Raw genomic sequence first — 19,525 nt, 5'->3', positions numbered from 1 at the left:
CGTTTTTATAGCCTGCCGGCACACGAGTTGAAATCTCCTAAAACTTACTTTAAAACAAAACGTTTTTTATATTCTCATTCGTTTTCATTCCACCGATAGAGATAGTACTCTCTCTTACATCGCTTTTTAATACGTTTTCACCCACCCTCCCTAACCCTTTATTTTATTATTAGAAATTTTCTACTTTTTTGCTTTTCTAATTCCTGTATTTTTATATTGATATTGTTCTTTCTAATTTGACATACTTAACTATTCATGTCTCTACATTTTTTTCAGATCAACGTTTTTTAAATCCTCTGTGATCATGACACCATTCGAGTACTATAAACTCAGGAATGTTAAGTCATTCCATGCTCACAATATCGTTGCCTATAAGCAGATTTTAGGTTTAAACCTGCATTATTTTGTCGTTTATCAAAGTAAAACTGATAAACATTTAGTAGTCAGAGAGCTGATTAATCGTGCATCTTGTTTTAAAGATCAATTAGAACAAATTAATCATACTTTAGATGACAGTTTTTTATCCGCCAAATCTGTTTATGATAATTTTGGCCAGTCTTTCAAAGATTTTGAAGCAGAATGTCGCAACACCTTGTCACTTCTTGATTGATTTAACTTACTAAATTTTTTCTTTTTCTTTCTTATCCAAAAAATTCTTATTTTTCTTCATTTAATGTTCAGACACTATTTTTCTTGAATTAATTTCAATTTTTTCCTCTTTAGATTTTCTTCTTAAAAAAATACTGATTGTTTAAATTACAGCATGTCTTATTTTGTTAATATTTTTGCATGAATTTTTTCGTGAATGTTTTTAATTTTACATTTGTTTGTTAAATTTTTCTTTTAAATTTGAATTTCCTCTTCAGACCTAAAAATGCCTGTTCCTACAGGACATTCGCACAACTCCTCAGATGAGGATAATTCCCCCCCCCCCGCATCTTCCACAGTGGTTCCTACCACAAATTTGTCTAGATCCTATTCGGCTCCAGTCAATACCTCAGCTCCCTCGTCGGTTGTAGCTCCAGGTCCGTCATCGGTCGCACAAACGATTATTCCCCAGGATCCTAAAGATCCATTGGGGTTAAATAACCTTCCCCCAGCCGGCTCATATTTGCCGGGGATAGGTTTTGTGCCACAAATTAATCAGCCGCCGAAAATGACAGCGCGACTTCAAGAGTCTGCAGCTCCAGCGCGACCACCAGTGTCAGCAGCTCCCCACATTGAATCTGAGAAAGTTAAGATGCCTGTCAGACATGCTTCAGTGTCTTCAGGTAAAATTCATACTTAGTACTCATGATTTTGATTCAATGATTTAGAAATTGAAGTTCATATGAATTTTGTCTTCTTGGCAGTTTTTTACCCTTACAAAAATTTTTTTTCCTTTCTCAACTTTAAACTTTTTCCCCCCCCTTTTTTATTCTTTCCTTTCTTACAGCTATAAACCTTTTTTTCCGCTTTATTTTCTTTTAAATCTTTTCTATTTTTTTTTTAGACGATTTTTCCCCTAAACGCAAGAAGTCAAAAAAGAAGAAACGCTACTCTAGTAGTTCCTCTTCTTCCAGTTCTTTCTCTTCATCTTCGAGTTCTACGGAATCAGATGAACCTAAAAGGAAAAGAAAAGGTACTTTTTTAAATACTTAGACAAAAAATCCTTTCTTTCTCCCATTTATGAACTTTTTTAAAAATTTCTACGATATTTATTACAGAAATTTATTTTGGTTAAATTATTTGAAAGATAAATTTCTTGTTTCTATGAACACCGACTGAATATTTGACGTCATTCTTCGGATTATCATGTCTTCATACATTCTTTCTTTAGGAAAGAAGAAGAAAAAGAAGAAGAGCAAGAAGCACTCTTCCGATTCTGACAGTAGCAGCCAACTAGTAGGCGGCCGAAAAGCTAGACGTCGCCTCCGGCGAGCAGCTGAAATACTGTCAGACCCACCTGCTTGGATAGGTATGACGTCAGCAGACATACATGCCGAACGGGAACGCCTCTTCGAACATCTAAACGTAAGAAAAACATTTTAACAAAAATTCTTTGATCAAACATATATTTTTTAATATATGTAGGGGTTATTTAGTCTATTTAAACAAAAAAAGGGCAGTTATTTTGGGTCAAGGGCATTTTCTTTTTCTAAATTCCTTAAAAAATTTTTTTTTTTTCTCTTTTCAACATTTTGAATATTTTTGTTATTTCAACTATTAATTTTTTTTTTTGTTCATTTCTTTATCCATGTTTATCTTTTTTCAAATTTGAATTTCTTTTCTTGGAAATCTCACAATAGTTTTTTCTATTAAGTCTTTGGATGAAAAGAATGACGTCTCTCTCACATTTTTAAAATGCGTCTTAAGAGACACCTGCCGTTCGAAGAATTATGTCGAGGATGCTGCGAAGCGTCTTGTGGCGTTGAAGGCCCCCAAGAACTTGTTATATGACCTACAGCAGTCGTTGCAAGCCTGCTATCAAGCAATAAAGGCAAGAAATTCATAAATTTTTTCTTCTTTTTCGTTTTATAATAACTAAACCTATGCCATTTTTTAGTTTTCTTATTTTCCGTGCAAATTCGATCAATAGAAACCGTTTCTTGTCTATGAAATCTATTTTAGTTTTTTCAAATTTGTTTTTTAAAGAAGACGTGCAAATATTTGATTAACACCAGTTTTATTAGCTCCCGCACCACAGAAAAGATTTTTATACTATTATTCTGTGACATTTACATTATTTTTCATTTCATTTCAGTTTCATTATTTGTCATGTAAAGGAAAGATAATTCCTACGATACTTTTCTTTTCATAGAGCTAGACATCAACATATTTTATTCAAAATTATCAAGATTTTCATTTTATCTAGATAGCTGAAAGCTCCATCGGGTACATCGAACTGGCTTTTTCGAAAAACATCGGCCACGCCAACCGGGTAGCTCTAGCAGGTAACAGACGCTACCTTACCACCCAGCAGCAGCGTATCTCGGATTCCCTGCCTGACTTTCGAGGGGACTATAGCAGAGGAGCACGTGGCGGCTTCTCTAACGGCCGGTTTAACTCAAATGGAGGCTCAAACCCTAGGGGCAGAGGATCCCGAGGACGAGGTCGAGGATCTCTTCGCTGTCACGGATGTAACGGCGAAGGACATAAAGTCGACGACTGTCCTTCCGCCAACCCTAAATAATAATTCTACCCCGCTTTACGCTATTCAAGATTTAAACCTACCGATACCTACCTCAGATATTCCAAATTTTCATATCGCTTCTCTAAAAAATTTTTGTTTCACAGAAGATTATGAACATTATAAACGTTTATATGATGTCCAATCGGACTTTTTATCTAGTTATTCTCCAGCTTATTCTATTCATTCACTTACAGCAATTAATTTCTATAAAAATATTCTTAATGCACCATCTTTTGTTTTGCAAACCCTTACTTTTGGATATCAACCAGGTAGATTATTGAGAATAATTCTTTCCACATTTTATTTATTATATGATTTTTGTTCCACAAAATTTTTTTCTTTTTACAATTATTCTCCATAATCTATCTTTTTTAAGTTTTTACATCTCCAGTGTTACCGTATTTCGAGAAGAACAACAATAGCGCTGTCCGCAATCCAGAATTTGTTCGTCAAGAAATTCAATCTTTGCTAGACAAAGGTATTATTGCTCAAATCGATCATCAGCCTTATTGTTGTTCACCTCTTACGGTAGCTAGTAGAACTTGTAGTTTAACTAACACAACTAAACTCAGGAAATTTTTCGATACATAAATATTATTCCAAATTCTTCCTTCAATTCTTTTTTTGATTCCCCTCTTTTTTCTACCTTTTTTATATAATATTCTTTTCTTTTTCAATTCTTTTCACTACCTCTCAAATATTTTTTGTTTGAATTCATTTTTTCAAAAATTTTTTTCATATTTACCCCCCCTTTTAAATTTTTTCGAAATATTTCCTGCTTTTAGATTGTGCATCGACTTATCCCGCCACATTAATCTACTTCTCCAGCCGGAGAACGTCTCTTTAAATGACATTAAGACAGTGCTGCCTCGCATTTCTCAGGATGTATTTTTTACATCCTGGGATTTGCGGGGCATGTACCATCAAGTACATCTACATCCTGCCGTTACTGAACTTTTTGGTTTTTGTTATAAAAATGCTGATAATTCCTACTCTTTTTACAAATATTTAAGGCTTCCCTTCGGGGTTGCCTCAGCCGTATTTCTAGTTGATGCCTTGATACGCCCAGTTAAACATTTTTGTCACCGTCACAATATAGACGTGAGTGTCTATATTGATGACGGCCTGACTGTCGAATTAAATTATTTTAAATGTCTTCTTAGTACTCACTTTGTCCTATCAGTTTTACTATGTGCAGGTTGGCATTTTCAACTTTCTAAATGTCAACTAGAACCTGTTCGTCGTATACAATATTTAGGTTTTATTCTTGATAGTAGTAAAATGATAATTTCCCTGCCCATCGTTAAAATTCAGAAAGTTTTATTTCTTCTTGACAAAATTTTAGCTGCTTTTGATTCTAATGATCCTGTAGATGTTACTATGTTAGCCTCCTTTTTAGGCAAACTATGTCATGCATATTTTAGTCATGGAGATTTTATTCGTGTTGTGGCTAGAAACTCTAATCATGCTCTTGGTGTTTACACCTCACAGTATGGTTGGAAAGGAGCTTTGTTTGTCAATGCAGATATGTTTCAAGAGTTGTCCCTCTGTAAAGAACATTTTGTTTCTTTAAACGGACAACCCATTCGTACTGAATCCAAAACAATAGAAGTTTTTTCCCCCCATCAAACATCTTTTTTAATTGACAACATTGACCCTAATGATTTAAACAAACATTGTAATATTTTTGTGTCAGACGCCTCTGACCACTCAGCCTTTTCATTCAAAGCTGGAGACTGTAAGATTATTTCTGATTATTTATTTACTCCACAAGAGGCTGAATTATCTTCAGGCCATAGAGAACTTTTAAGTATTGTTAAAGCTTTTGAACATTATAGCAATTATTTCGCCACCCTTAAAGGACAGTTGGTTATTTGGATAACAGATAGCATGTGCCTTTACTCTTTTTTGCGTATTGGAAGCCGTAATTTAGTTATTCAAAAATTATTAATTCAATTAAAAATCCTAGAGTTCCAATACGCAATCCGTATTATACCTAAATGGATGCCCCGAGACAGCTCACTCATCACTTTAGCAGATTTAGGTTCTAAGCTTTTTAAATCCTCTAATGAATTTGGGATTAGTTCTAACGATTTTCAATTTCTTCAAAGTTATTTTTCTATCAAATTTTCACTTGACTGTTTCGCAACATCTAAAAATTGTAAAGTAGAGAAATTCATTTCCCCTTTCCCTCAACTAAATTGTTTCGATATTGATTTTTTCACAGTTTCCCTGACCAGTTCAGAATGCTACTACATCCACCCCCCAATTTCTCTCCTTTCTCGTGTTTTTAATAAATTAAAATTATATGAGGATATAACAGCAGTGGTAGTTTTGCCCTTATGGCCGACATACCCTTTCTGGAATTGTATTGTTAAAGGATCTTATTTTAATTCTTTTGTGAAAAATTTTCTGCTCTGGGATCCTTACTACATTGCTTCTACACCAAATAATTTTTTCAACGGTCATAAGACGTTTAAAACTCTCGCCTTATTGATTCATACCGGTAAAGACTATGCAATTCCTTTACCACAATTTTAATCAATATGTTTTTTAATGAATTGTACAAAATTTTTTCAGCATCCTTACAATGAGAACGTCTTTCAAACATTCAACTGTAAATTATCATAAGTTTAATGCTCAGTTACAAACTTTTAAAGACAATAGACCTCTAGAAAAGAGAGGCCCTCTTTATTTTCCGTCAGTTTTAGAGAAATACAACCTTACAGAAAAAAGGAAACGCCATATAAAATTGACAGCGTCTTCAAGAACTAAGTCCACGCAACTACTCCACAACCGTACTTTACGCCGTTTTGAAATTTTTTGCGAAAACAGAAATAAAACTCTGTTAAATTTTTCAAAAAAGGATTTAGCCGCCTACATAGAATACTTAGAGGACTCCGCAGCTAAAAAATCCGCCGTAGTCGGTTTGGCAGGCGCGATAGATTTTCTCGCCAGTGCTTTAGATATGAAATCCCCCTGGACTCCCCAAATTGAAAGAATGTATCAGGGTATCACGAGAAGAGCCTCTGCAGAACAGCCTTTGACCAAGAAAGCGCCTAAACTGCCCATAAAATACCTGACTTTGGCCATCGATAAGCACGTGACACCTTTTCTAAAGAATCCAGATCAGGTAATCTTGTTTCATATGAATCAAAAATCCTTTTTTCGAATAAATTTTGATTAATACTTATTACTTAGCTATGTTTAAGTTTTTCGGACCAAACTACATTTTAATATACGGAGTTTTTTACATTTTCTTTCTTTTGTCTAGCATTCATATTGATCTCTAATAGAAATCTTATTTTTAAAAAAAAAAAAAAAAAATTCAAATTTAGTTTTTCGGACCTACTATTTTAAGATATGGAGTTTTCTACACTTTTGTAATTTCCATTAATATTGTTTTCTAATAGAAACCTTGTTTTCTTAAGATTCCAATTGTGACCCTCCGAGCAATCGTGGCTCAGCACCTTCAGTACAGCTTGTGCGCGCGCATATCTGACCTGTTGAGATTGAGAGCTTGTGATCTAGCGGTTACCACACTAGGAGACACGCCAGCAATGAGCATAACCTTCAGATCTTCTAAGACTGACCCTAGGTACTTATTTTAACAAGAAAATCTTTCTTAAATTCTTCTTTTCTCCAAAATTTTTTCCAGAAGTTTTCAAAAATCATACGACATTCTTTTCTACCTATTTTTACTTTCTATTAAATTGGAAATTACAGTGTAATTGCAAAATAATTTCTAATTATCTTAAAACAAAGTTTTTCAAAGTTTTTTAATGTCTTAGTTTGAAATGTTTATAATTACAAACGATTTCTTAACTATTACCTATTTTCCTCTACCGTAAAATTGTTAAAGAAAATTCCAGAAAAATCTTTTTTCAAAATTCCAAATTTTTTATACATTCTTCAACTCTGTATTTCATTTAGAATATCATTGTTTTTTACACAAAAACATAAATATTATTTTTCTAGATTCGAGGGCTCCACCAGTTACGTGATCTTCAATGGATCAGAGTATTGTCTTTATTCACTGCTGGTCCTGTATTACAATAGGCTCCGATTATATTCATCAGATACTTCCTGTTTGGATACGAGTTATTTGCTGCCCCGTACAGGGAATGGTACCACTTCGAAATCTTCTAGGCGAGTTTTTAAGCATAATACATTCATACATTTCTTATTCCTTTTTTAAGTTTTCACAAATTTTATTGGTAATTATATTTTTTAGAATCCTAGTCGCAGATGGACGTTACGCCATTTCAGCTTCCACCTTAATGAAGGATGTAAACTTAATTTATAGTAACTTAGGACTTAAGCATAAAATTACATCTAAATCTGCTAAAAGCTTAGGAGTGTCATCTGCCTTTCGATTAGGTATGAGCGATGATCATATCCGAGTCTTAGGCAGATGGCGCTCCATAGCTACAGCTCAACATTATCGAGCTATTGATGATACAACGCTCATTGAAATTTTGTCCAAGATTATGCTAAAATCCTCGAGTACAGCAGTCCCCAGGTCTTTAGCAGCCCTTACAGACCAAGCCTCCAATTCCATCGCTTCACGGACGACTCCCTCTTGGTCATCAGCCCATTCAGCGCCTCTGAACCGCGCTCTTATCTTCCAGATTTTGTTAGCTTCGGGCTATCTAGACCCCCAAGGATGCCCTCTCAACAACGAAGGTTACCCCCTCCCTCAAGACGTTCCGGAGGTTAGAGCCAACGGCGAGGACCTCCTAGCCATCGAGTCTTCTCAGACCTTCATAGTAACTCTGCCGAACTAAGTTATTATATACTTTGTATTATTTTTATTTATGCTTTTCATTTTAAAAATGCTTAAATAAAACAGAAATTTTTTAAATTGCATATTAGTTCTTTTCTCAGTATTTTTTCAGATTACTTACAATGTTTCTTTTTTAAGAAAAAAGAATTTTTTAATAACTACCTACCATAAAATTTTTTCGATTTCGAACTGGTTTTATTTATCCGATTATTCTCGCGAATTTCTTCGTTTTCATTTCGATTGGTTCCTAAATACTTATCGAATTCTTCGAATTTTCCCAATATTTAAACTCTTTTAGCTTATTTTCGACGGATTCTTTAGTGATTTATGGAATATCGATCGATAAAAAATATTAATTGTAGCATAAGGAAACGAAATAAGACGTTTTTAATGGAATAACATGAAGTTACAAAATTAATATAGAGCAGTGTCATATACAATGAAACTTGATAAAATAGTAACATTTTTAGAAGCTAACCTCATGAAACCTTTAAAATGTAGGAATCGATCTAGCATCCCAATTAATTGACGAATCTTAATGAACCTTAGTGAAATTATAAAGAAACTAACATAATAAATCCCTGAAAATTTCAGCTTTCTATCTTTAAAAGGAGCAGAGAAATTCACAGTTCCCCCACTTAGTGACATTGCCAATTATAGAGTAGCTTCGCTGCTAAAATTATAGAAATAGCCAATAACCTGCAAAAGCAGTCCAACAGCCGTGAATGGATGGAAAATTTAGTGATTATTTAAGCTTGTCAAATTCAGTCCGACCGCTACGAATGTTTTCTATATAATTTAAAATTTCAGCATTGTAACATGAATATGAGCAAAGAAAAATCACGTCTGTCCCATCTTAGTTTCGGACATTTGGAATTGTACAGTATCTTAGCTTCTAAAACAGACGTCAAAATAAGCAATAAATTCTATTTTTATGGAAATACCAATGACTAACTGACGTATGGAAGGACGTACAAACTCTATTAAAGAAAAGCTTTGCTTTTAAAATTTATACATATCTAGAAACACAATATTTATTAAGAATTATGATTATAGACATAACTATAATAGCAATATTATTGAGATTATCATATTTGTAAAGCTACTAATATAGTTCAATGTTTGATAAAAAAACCTTTGGTCGGTTATTTACAGTTTCGTCTTTATAGAAAAAGTACTTGTTTATTGTGAAAAAAAACTTAAGTAAAATACAATTAAAATCATTTTCTATCCCTAAGACAGTATTATTATATATTTACATTTGACTAACTGTTAAATGCTTTTGAGTAGTTAAAAAACTGAATTTGAAGGAATTTTTGTTTAGCCTAAATTCAATTCTATTTGTGCTCAAAAAGTTTTGATCTTATAAAGATCGTGATTACATTACACGTTACAATTTAAATTAAAGCCTAACAGAAAAAAAGTTACATTGGTTAAAAATACTGAAAATTTTCAGGTCTCTGTAAAGAGATGATTTAATTACCATTAAAATACTTTGAAAGGTATTTTTAAAGATAATTAAAATATCCTTTAAAAGATAAGTAATAAAATGGCAAAATTACTTATTACTATTTAAATATCACGGTACCAAATATTTGGTTGAAAGATTATTGTACAACCGTTTTACAATTTTTTTGGGGAGGTTATTGTTATCATGTCTATAGCTGCACATCATCAGATGTTATTGTTGGCGGTGAAAATAATCATTTTGCAGACAAAATGTATTATTCACTGTTTTGATGGTTATAAACTTTTGTGACATGATAAACATAAAGAGGAATAATTAAAAACTAACATTAAAAACAAATATAACAGGAAAGTGTCCGTTCAACAACCGTGAATTTAAGGATTGAGATTCTTCACTAATTGAACAGTCTTTCCCCATTGCTGAGGCGGAATTAAGCAGCAGTTTCCTCGGGCTGTCTAGCCTCTTCCTCGTTCTTGGGCTCCTCGGGTCTGGACTCTTCCACCTTTTCGGCGGCGACCTCCTTCAATTTGGCAATCTTTTCGGCGGTGGCGTCACTGTCTGCGGGAGTCTCCTCTGCGGTCTCGTCAGCCTTGCGCTTAACGGCCTCCTTCTCAGGAGCATCTCCGTTCTCAGCTTCTGTTGTTTCGGCAGGCTTCTCAGTGGCAGTTTCGGCGGGCTTCTCAGCGTCGCCATTGGTGGCCTCTTCGGCGGGCTTCTCAGCATCGCCGTTGGTGGCTTCTTCGGCGGGAGTAGTGGTCTCCTCGGCAGCTGTGCCGTTTGTAGCGGGGACTTCCTGAAAAATAATATTTCATTATGACCAATTAAATTGAGATGGCCCGTCATAAGACATTAAAACCTTTGAATGTCAAACCATGTATTACAGCTAGAAATCTAAATAAGCAATTACCCCCCCCCCCCATAAACACCTAAATATAAAATAAAATAATTAAAATTCCTTATTTTTAAAAACATTTTACTATCAAGATTAAAATCTTGAAAACACTATATTGTATAGCTGCACAACTTTCTAAAACACAATAATTGATAAGTTTCAAATCGACAGGACAATTCGTAAGTGTCAAAAAAAACTAAGAGCTAACCCTCGCATAAGGAAAGCCCCTAATTATAGAAAAGCGTAGCTTTCAACTATAGTAGCGCAACAATAAAATGCAAACAGTTTGTGCGACAAAAGTGAAATAACCTATTTTGTTGAAATATGAAGGCATTTCTTTTTCTTCAGCCATTGTTAGTTTAATAAATTAAACCCCTCTGATGAAACGCTGTGCACACCACTCTTAGCATTCTATTTATTTGCAGTAACAAGTACCAAGCCAAAATCATAACACAACAACATGAGAGAAAGGGAGAGAGAGGGAAAGAGAGAAGTAAAGGGGGGGGGGGAAGAATAGGGAAAGTATATTTCTACACGCTTTCAAGTTACAACACCAACACACCGGGGAAGAGAAAACCCGTGCAGTGGTGGTGTGGGGTTATTCACCCCTCTTTCTAAAAACACACACACGCACAACACTACGGGAAATTTATATCTTTCAAAACATGAAGGAAGAAAGTTTGAGGGAGGGGGGGGGGGAAACAAGAGCAAAAATGCATATTTTAACCGGGTGAATACAAAGATACCAAGTTCAAACCGCAATGCAAATTTATAAGAAATGAAGTTTGGGGGGGGGGGGGGGGGTAAGCATTGGTTGTAGATTTAATAGGGAAAGTTGATGCATTTAATTATTATACTTCCTATCAGTATTAAAAGAAATAAAAGATTGTCCCCTTCCACCCCATAAAGACTATTAAGGCAAATTATTTTGACCATATGCACTACCCCCCCACAAATAAGTGGAAAGAAAAGGCGGGAATTTATTAGAATTTCAGGATTAATTACCCCTCCCCCTCTTTAGTTAATTAGGAGATTAAGATATTATTTATTAATAATTATCTTAGGATCCAAAGTGTTGAATCAATAAACAAGGGCCAATAAAAAACGGGCAATTACCAATAATTTAGTAAATTCACGTGGAAAGGATTAATAAAATACCCTCTACAATATATGGGTGTTAAGTGTTTTACCCCCGCCCCCCGACCTTTAAATCCCCACATTTACCCCCTAATAAAAACTTGGACGTCCTCATCCCGACAGCAAACAAGGATAACATTTTTAAGAAAAAAAAATGCTTTATTGTCTGCCACATAACATTTTGTGTGTTTATCTTTTTAAAGGTTAAGGATCAAATAAATAATAGCCTACCGTGGTTTTGTGCTATTTTCCTAGTTCTGTAAATATGTCCTTAAATGCTAAGGCACAGCTCTAATATAATATAAAACAGACAAACTTAAATATCGAACAATCCATGAAAAAAAAAAAAATAAAGCCTAAACCAATCCACGACTTAGATCTAAATTTGAAATGGCCTAAAACCAGGATAGTTATTGAGATCTTAAGCTTGAAACAAAGAAAACCTTGCTACTTTATATACGAACTAGCGGCTTCGCCCCTAGCCTCTAGGGGCTTTGCCCCAAGGGGTGATAAAAAAAATTAAGGCGAAATTCGTTAAAGGACCAAGGAAATCTTAAGCAAAAAAAAAAAAAAAAAAAATGGGGGGGGATTTTTTGTTTTTGGGGGGGTTGGGGGTGTCCCACCCCCCAAGAAAATAGCCTAAAACCAGCACAGGACCAATAGGTATATACCCTGAAGAGTAGAATCCGATCGGTTCAGTGGTTACCGAGATCTTAAGGGACAGACAGACAGACATACAGACGGACAGACAGACATCGTTCTACTTTGTATTATATATTAAAGTAAATTCATACCTTAACGGTCTCCTCGGCGGCACCGTTGGTAGCCTCAACCGGGGTCTCGGCGGCGACGGTCTCACTAAAATAAATAGGTTTGGTAGAGTCACATTACGAGAGTAACAGAATGTCCGTTGTTAAAAGGTTAAAATGGCGATATAGATTTCAAACTTAACATAGTGCGTCTTTTTTAAACATGCAAGATTCTATTACAACAATAATTAAATGTTAATATTATCCAATTTATCTTGATAATCCAAAGATAAATTTAGGTTTGAAATAAACAAGACGATTAAATCAATTAATTAAAACACTTACGTAGCAGCAACGGGGGTCTCGGTCTGTTCAGCCATTTTAATTAGATGTGGTTTGTCTTTTAGAGTAATAAGAGCACAAAAAGAATGTGTGTGTTTACGCCAAAGGTTGAGCAGCAAAGATTTTGAAATGTCGAGAAAAAGAAAGAAAGCGCCAGATTTTTACAAAACAAAGGGAGAGAGAGAAAAGAGAAGGTAAAATGGCTAGAAAAGAGACGGGGGAAAGGGGGCAAGGAGAAAGAATTTGGTCATGTGATCAACATTCTTCATTCTTATTGGTCAAGATTTAATCTAATGAAAGAGGAGAATTGCTATCACGTGACTAGTAACGGCCTGTGATTGGTGAGGGTACCCGGCTTTGCCGGTACATAACAACTCCTATTGGCTGGTCGGTGTTTTGTTTCAATTTTGACGATTTAAAACGTAATTTTTGTCGATAAAAAGTTAATTTTTGCATATCAAAAATTAATTTTATGTAAGAAAAAAGCGATATTAATAAAATTAGTCGAACAGAATTTTGATTTATGTTTTTTTTTTAAAATAATCTGACGCAACAATTCCACTTTTGGCGCGAAAGAAATTTGGCACGGTTTTATAAAAATTTTAACAAAGGTACAACGAGAAAACGACGTTTTAAAAAAATATCTCTATTTTATTTTTTTATGAAGTAAAGAAATGAGAACAATAGTAAATCGTATTTTCAGAAATATTTAATTATTGGATTTGTCTTTAAAAAACTGGAAAGAAAATAGAGGAGAGCGATATATACGGATGTACTGGGACAAAACTTTTGAAAGAAATATTGGAATTTTAAAAAAATAATCTCAGCTTACAAAGTATTTATTTTTGTCTGTTCTTTAAGATCTCGCTTATAATTGAACCGAATATAGGCATCCTTTTAAGGGAATCTTCACATAGGTTTCAGTTTTTTTTATAAATAAGATGTTTGGTTGGTTTTAGGCTATATTTTCAGCCAACTCCCCCACCTCTTTTGTATAGAAACCCAAGTAGTTTTATAAGCGATAAAATATACAAAAAAAAATTTAAAGTACTTCTAATAAAGTAACAGAAAGAGTGTTTGTTTGTCTGTGTGTCTGTAAAAAAGGATCCGCTGAACTGATCGGGTTCTCCTTCACAGGGAAGCTTCTTATAGATCCCAGGAAGGTTTAAAACTATTTGGGGGGAGGATACCACCAACCTCCCTAGAGAAATCGGCCCTAGAAAAAAAATACTCCCGCCAAAAAAAATAGTTAAATATTTTTACAAACGAAAATAAAAAATGGGGTTCGGGGGAGGCGCCCTCCCACCAAGTCTTTTTAATTGAAAACAAATCTAGTAATATTATCAAAAGTTTTGACCCCAACCACCTTCTGCCCCTTTCAAAATTGCCGGAGGCAAGGCCGTAAAAGTTGTGTTTGTGTCAGAGAGAGGGATAGAGAAGAGAGAGAGAAGAGGGATGGAAAGAGCATCAAGCGATAGAGAGAAGGAGGAAGAGAGAAGATCAGCGGCGCTGAGTTTAAAAGACCATGTTTGCCGGTTACACGCTTACACACACACACAGCACACCAAACGCAAGGTGACATATGCGACAAAACGTGCACTTTTACAGATAGAGAAACTAACTAAGGAAGGGATTTTTTATGCCTGGGGGAAAGAAAACATTAGAAGACTCTTTTTTTAAAAGGAAAAGGGGATGGTATTGATTGAATTTAGAGTAAGGAATATTATTTAGAGAGCATTTTATGCTTAAAAATGCGCCAAATACTCAACAAAATGGGTCACTATCAATTTGCCGCCCTTTTTTAGGACAAGATTGCATCATTCGGTGCAGGATTGAATAAAAATTTTGGATCTACTGCAGTTCACGGTAAAATATTGCTGGTAAGCAATACTTCCAAAAATCTATAAATTTTTAAGGCTGCTAGCTGCCAAACGGCTGAACGTACAAACCATACCCGCACACCATTTTAAGCGGCATTAGAAGGCCTACAAATAATCTGGAATAGCCAAGATCCAATTATGCACAGGGAAAGCTTCACTGAAGAAAAAACGCGTAAAATAGGTATTTTTAGCGCGTTTCTCTGCACTGCGAGATAATTATGCATTATTGAATTATGGCTATTCCAGATTATTTGTAGGCCTTCTTATGCTGCTTAAAGCAGTGTGCGGGCATGATCTGTACGTTCAGCCGTTTGGCAGCTAGCAGCCTTTAAAATTCATAGATTTTTGGAAATATTGCTTACCAGCAATATTTTACCGTGAACTGCAGTAGATCCAAAATTTGAAATACACATATTTGTGGTACCTTTGTCAAGTAAAATGTGATGTGCCCTTTACCACCCATATCTATAATACACAGTAGAACAATGTCTATCTTACCGTCCGTCTGTCTTGAAACATAAGATCTCGGTTACCGCTGAAACGATTGAGTTCTACTTCAGGTAATATTTCTACTGGTCCGTGGTTTTAGGCTATTTTCTTAGGGGTTGGACACTACCCCCACTATTTTTGGAAACAAAAACAAATAAGCGGGACAAGGAACCCCCACCAAACCCTGTAGGGAAGTCCCCGTGAAAATAATCCCCCACAAATTTATTTTTCGTATTTTTTTTTACAAATTACGAATGAACAATTCTCAATAGAAAGACGAATTCCCAATACCTCTCTAATTATGATAATTATCATCCTTGTTAAAAGCAAAGCTTTTCTTTATTGAGGGTCTGCCCCGTCCGTACGTGTAACGGTTAGCTCTATATCGTCAGTTGAAGCATGATGGAATTGTCCTATCGACTTCACACTTTGCGTGATGATTTCTGTAACAGATGGGTCCGATTTAGGAAGAGTAGCAACTCTATAATCGTTACCAAAAAATCGTTTAAAACATACTGATTCATATTTGTTTATATTACTGTAATTATAGAGCTTAGCTTTTATGGATGTCATCATCATCAGGCGCATCTCTCTTTTTGACTGTTGAGTCCAGAGAATACGGACACCTTGTTCCTCCATGAATTTCTTTTTTTGGCAAGTGCTTCAGCTTCTCCCCATGTTAATTCCAAATCAAAGAGGTCCTTTTCAGTGCTCCGCCTCCAGGTCATTTTTGGTTGTCCCCGTTTACGTTTACCAGTGGTGGGGTTCCATTTTAAGCACTTTTTTGGAAACCTATTTTGTTCCATTCTGAGCACATGTCCTAGCCACCTTAGTCTTTTATATTTCACTTCTGCTTCAATACTATTGCACTTCGTCTTAGCATGCAGGGATAAGGGATGGGAAACGTAAGAAAAAATTATTCCAGGCCTATTTTCCAACTAGGCCGAAAAAACTAGTTTTGGGATGACGCAGTAGTTAGATTTGAAAACTATGAACAATGATGAAATAGCTATTATATAAATGCAAAGAAAAAAAGTATAGAATAGAATTCAGGTAGTTGATTCCACCTAGCATAAAATATAATAAAAACTTTTCAAAGAACCAATATGTTAGTGGGTTTAAGTAGAATCCCGTTAAGATTGTCATTACTTCGCCACCCCCCCCCCCCCATTAAAAAAAAGTTTTTTTTGAGATGGTTAAATCTGATTTATTTTCAAACATTTTAAGGGGGGATCTACTTCACCCCAAAATTTGTATATAGAAATAAACACCGCTTTAGCCCCCCAGCTTTAATAAATAAATTAAGTAGAATTGAATAAGTACATGGGTAACATTCTATCAACTAATTGTTCCATAGCATACATATAAATTAAGAATTTAAAAAAAAATAATTTTACGTTAAAAATTAACAGAAAAGTTTAATTAACCCATTAGTGCCGAACCGGGCATTAAAACCCGGTTCCGAAAAATGGATCAAAAACCGGTTTCCGGCTTCATAATTGCATCATTCTCAGAATGAATCCCCCCTCTACTACCCTGACTTTCATTTCCCCCTGGAGCAGGCAGTTTAGCTTACTTCCGTTTGCTGGTATAGCTCAACAAAATTTGAAAATCATGAAAATTCAAAATACCCCTTCTAACTTTATTGTTTTTATAGTAAAGTCGCTGATTTTTTGTGTGAAATCTAATGTTTATTGACAAGTACATCTATTTGTGAATTCGTTTTATTCAAATTATAATTTTTTATATGATTTTTTTATCGTTTTTTTACGCCCTATTATGACCCGGTTCGGCTTGGCCATAAATACCCGAAAATTTTAAAACCCGGCTCGGTTTCGGTTTTTATTACCCGGTTTTAACTTTTCAACCAATAAAAATAACAGTTTATGTCATTAGTAAGAGTTTGAGCCACCCTAAAAGCCCTAGTAATCTCTATAGGTGTCACCCAATAGTTTTATGCTCGTTTTCTGATATGTAACACCCAAATTTTATATGTTCTTTTTTTGTAGTGTGTGTCTTTTAAAACTTCGAGCAACGGGTTTTTTTACCCGAAAACGGCGGCACCTATAGCCGAAACACTAAATTTGAAATAAATCGCTTCGTATTATACTTGTAGCTCTTTAGATTACATGAGGTTGTGTAGTTTTCAATTACGGATCGTATCAAAGTTTTAAAAAGTGTTCATCTCACTTTTGGCGTTCAAAAATTACATTTTTCGATTTTTGGTCAAAATAACCGGGTTTATACAGGTCAACCGGGTTTTAAAACTGGGGGAAAGCACCAAAAACGGGTGTTAATGCCTGGTTGGTATTTATGGCCAAGCCGAACCGGGTTTTTTTGCAACTTTCCTGTGCACGCCACTAGAGCAAAACAAAAAAATACGAATTCCGTTTTGACCATTATAAAGCTTCCCTGAAACTTACAGCTCGATCGGCCCATAAAAGTGGCGCTCGGCACTAATGGGTTAAGTGTGCAATAATTTTTACCAAAATTAATGAAATTTTTTTTTAACAAAACACAGTACACTTTTTATTTACATATTGAACTAGTTTTGTATTTGTAATCATTTAGGTGGGTTATCAATTCCACATGAAATATAACTTTTAAATTGTCTAAAGACATGAGTTTTTCACATTGTTCTGAAGTATAAAATGTTGAATCCTACGCAGTCTTCAAAAAACGATCTCTCTGTTTATGTTTTGCTATATGGACATTTATTAATGTGTAGATTTAATAATAAGTTGATGTGATTGAACGTCATATATATTGTTGTCATTCTGATAGCAGAAAATTTCCATTGTTGTCATTCTAATAGCAGAAATTTATGTTTGCTTGAATGAATTTAGCCAATTAGGAACTGGGGGAAGCGTTGGTTATTAATTAATTGGTTAATGCTAAAAGCAAGTTTCAGGCTATTGGATATTAGCCTACAGCCAATAATGAACTGGCGAAAATGAGTTGATTTTATAGGCAAAAAAGAAAAGTTGCCCCATCACTTTAAAAAGGAGGCTGAGACCTAATTTTCGGTCAGGTTTCCCATCCCTTATCCCTGCTTAGCATGCAGCTCAATGTTTGATATTTTGTTTGGCCAGAATATTTTGCAAATTCTTCTTAGGCAGCTATTGTGAAATGCATTAAGTTGATTTGTTTCAGTTTTCACAGTTCTCCAGCATTCAGCTCCATAAAGAAGAACTGATTTCACATTACTGTTGTAAAGTCTGATTTTTGTTTTCAGAGCAAGTTTCTTTGAATTCCAAACGTTGTGTAGACTGTTGAAAGCAACCCTAGCCTTATCAATCCTGGTCTTAATATCAGCTTTTGAGCCATTTTCGTTGCTGATAACACTCCCCAGATAGGTGAATTTGTTGCTTTGTTTCAATTGTTCACCATTTATTGTTATATTTTGATCAGGGTTTGTAGGTATATTCATAATTTCGGTCTTCTTGACATTGACAAAGAGCCCGACTTGTCCTGCATATTTGACTAGTCTATCTGTTTTAGCTTGTAGATGTTTGATTGTTTCTGAAATCAGTGCCAGGTCATCAGCAAAGTCCAGATCCTCTAGGTGTCCTAGTATGCCCAGCTGGAGACCACGTTTTTTGTCCTCTGTGGTTTTCTTCATCACCCAGTCAATGACCAATATAAATAGAATAGGTGATAAAATGCATCCCTGTCTAACTCCAGTGCTTATTCTAAAGAAATCAGATGTCTTATTGTTTCCAACTGAAACACAGGCTTGGAAGTTGTCATAGAATTTAGTTATCATAATTTTTATGGATGTAGTCATCCTTGTTTTTTTATTTTGGCCTAAATGTCCACGCGAACGTGGTAAGTCACGTGTAACAAGCCTTAGTTGATAGATAGATAAATTGTAAGGATGAGAAAATAGGCTTCAAAGGGGGTTATGGATTGTTGTTGAAATATGTAGCAAATGTATTATACAGTTGGGGTTTTGAAGTATGGTTTATAAAAACCATAAAAAGGGTTTCAAAGTAATCTCGCAATTTTTGAAGGTTAACCCTTACCCGCTGCATTAGTTAGCATAACTTGTATCATATTGGCTTTTTAGCAGGTTCAAATCTGGACCACATCACTTAGAATATTAGAGAGGAATGGTACCTACTGCTGATATGTCAGGCATGTGAGACATATCAATAGTTAGATCTGGGAGAAATAACTTGGCTATAAACAGACACAACTCATTACCATGTACAGCTAGGACTTCCAAACAAAGGATTGGTTTCTATCTTATCTGTCAATCTTTGATCCCCCCCCCCCCTTTCGACCAATTGGCTGTCTTTACTTTCTTTAAGAAAAAGATTATCTTGAATGGAGTGTTGGGTTTACTGATGTACCTGTCCTCCCTTAGCAAATTTAGTACTCAACTAGAAGTACTTTCACATAGTTATTTTCTCTTCCTTAACTGATATATGGATAATTTTCAGTTAAAAGGGTACTTAATACTTCCATAGCCTTTCCACTGTTACAACACAAATAATATACCTACTGGAAAGACGACATTTAACAACTCCTCCTAATTTTATGCTATAAGAAGAAAATTCTAAATTGTTATGGTTTTGATAAAATGATAAAAAAGTATATTATAAAAG

General features: G+C 34.9%; 2 protein-coding genes across 2 annotated transcripts; one reads left to right on the top strand and one right to left on the bottom strand.

The window, feature by feature from the left end:
• The first annotated feature begins 212 nt into the window (after nucleotides 1-212).
• LOC145334023 (uncharacterized) lies at nucleotides 213-7,968 on the top strand. The gene is made up of 7 exons (XM_080179300.1): nucleotides 213-1,271; nucleotides 1,493-1,621; nucleotides 1,820-2,013; nucleotides 2,303-2,479; nucleotides 2,855-6,305; nucleotides 6,604-6,770; nucleotides 7,151-7,968. Exons 1-5 carry the CDS (start codon nucleotides 875-877, stop codon nucleotides 3,170-3,172), a joined length of 1,215 nt encoding a protein of 404 aa, XP_080035426.1. The 5' UTR covers nucleotides 213-874; the 3' UTR covers nucleotides 3,173-6,305; nucleotides 6,604-6,770; nucleotides 7,151-7,968.
• A 1,010-nt stretch (nucleotides 7,969-8,978) lies between these two features.
• LOC145334022 (uncharacterized) lies at nucleotides 8,979-13,322 on the bottom strand. The gene is made up of 3 exons (XM_080179299.1): nucleotides 12,550-13,322; nucleotides 12,250-12,313; nucleotides 8,979-10,219 (listed from the first exon to the last, which is right to left on the bottom strand). The coding sequence occupies exons 1-3, from the start codon at nucleotides 12,582-12,584 to the stop codon at nucleotides 9,857-9,859; spliced, it is 462 nt and encodes a 153-aa protein (XP_080035425.1). The 5' UTR covers nucleotides 12,585-13,322; the 3' UTR covers nucleotides 8,979-9,856.
• Between the last annotated feature and the right edge of the window lie 6,203 nt (nucleotides 13,323-19,525).

The sequence above is a fragment of the Acartia tonsa genome, chromosome 12, assembly GCF_053477335.1.
Source record: "Acartia tonsa isolate MP-2025a chromosome 12, ASM5347733v1, whole genome shotgun sequence".
In the NCBI taxonomy this organism is placed as follows: domain Eukaryota; kingdom Metazoa; phylum Arthropoda; class Copepoda; order Calanoida; family Acartiidae; genus Acartia; species Acartia tonsa.
Note: the sequence above shows the minus strand (reverse complement) of the source record. Positions and strands in the feature narration are given on the sequence as shown.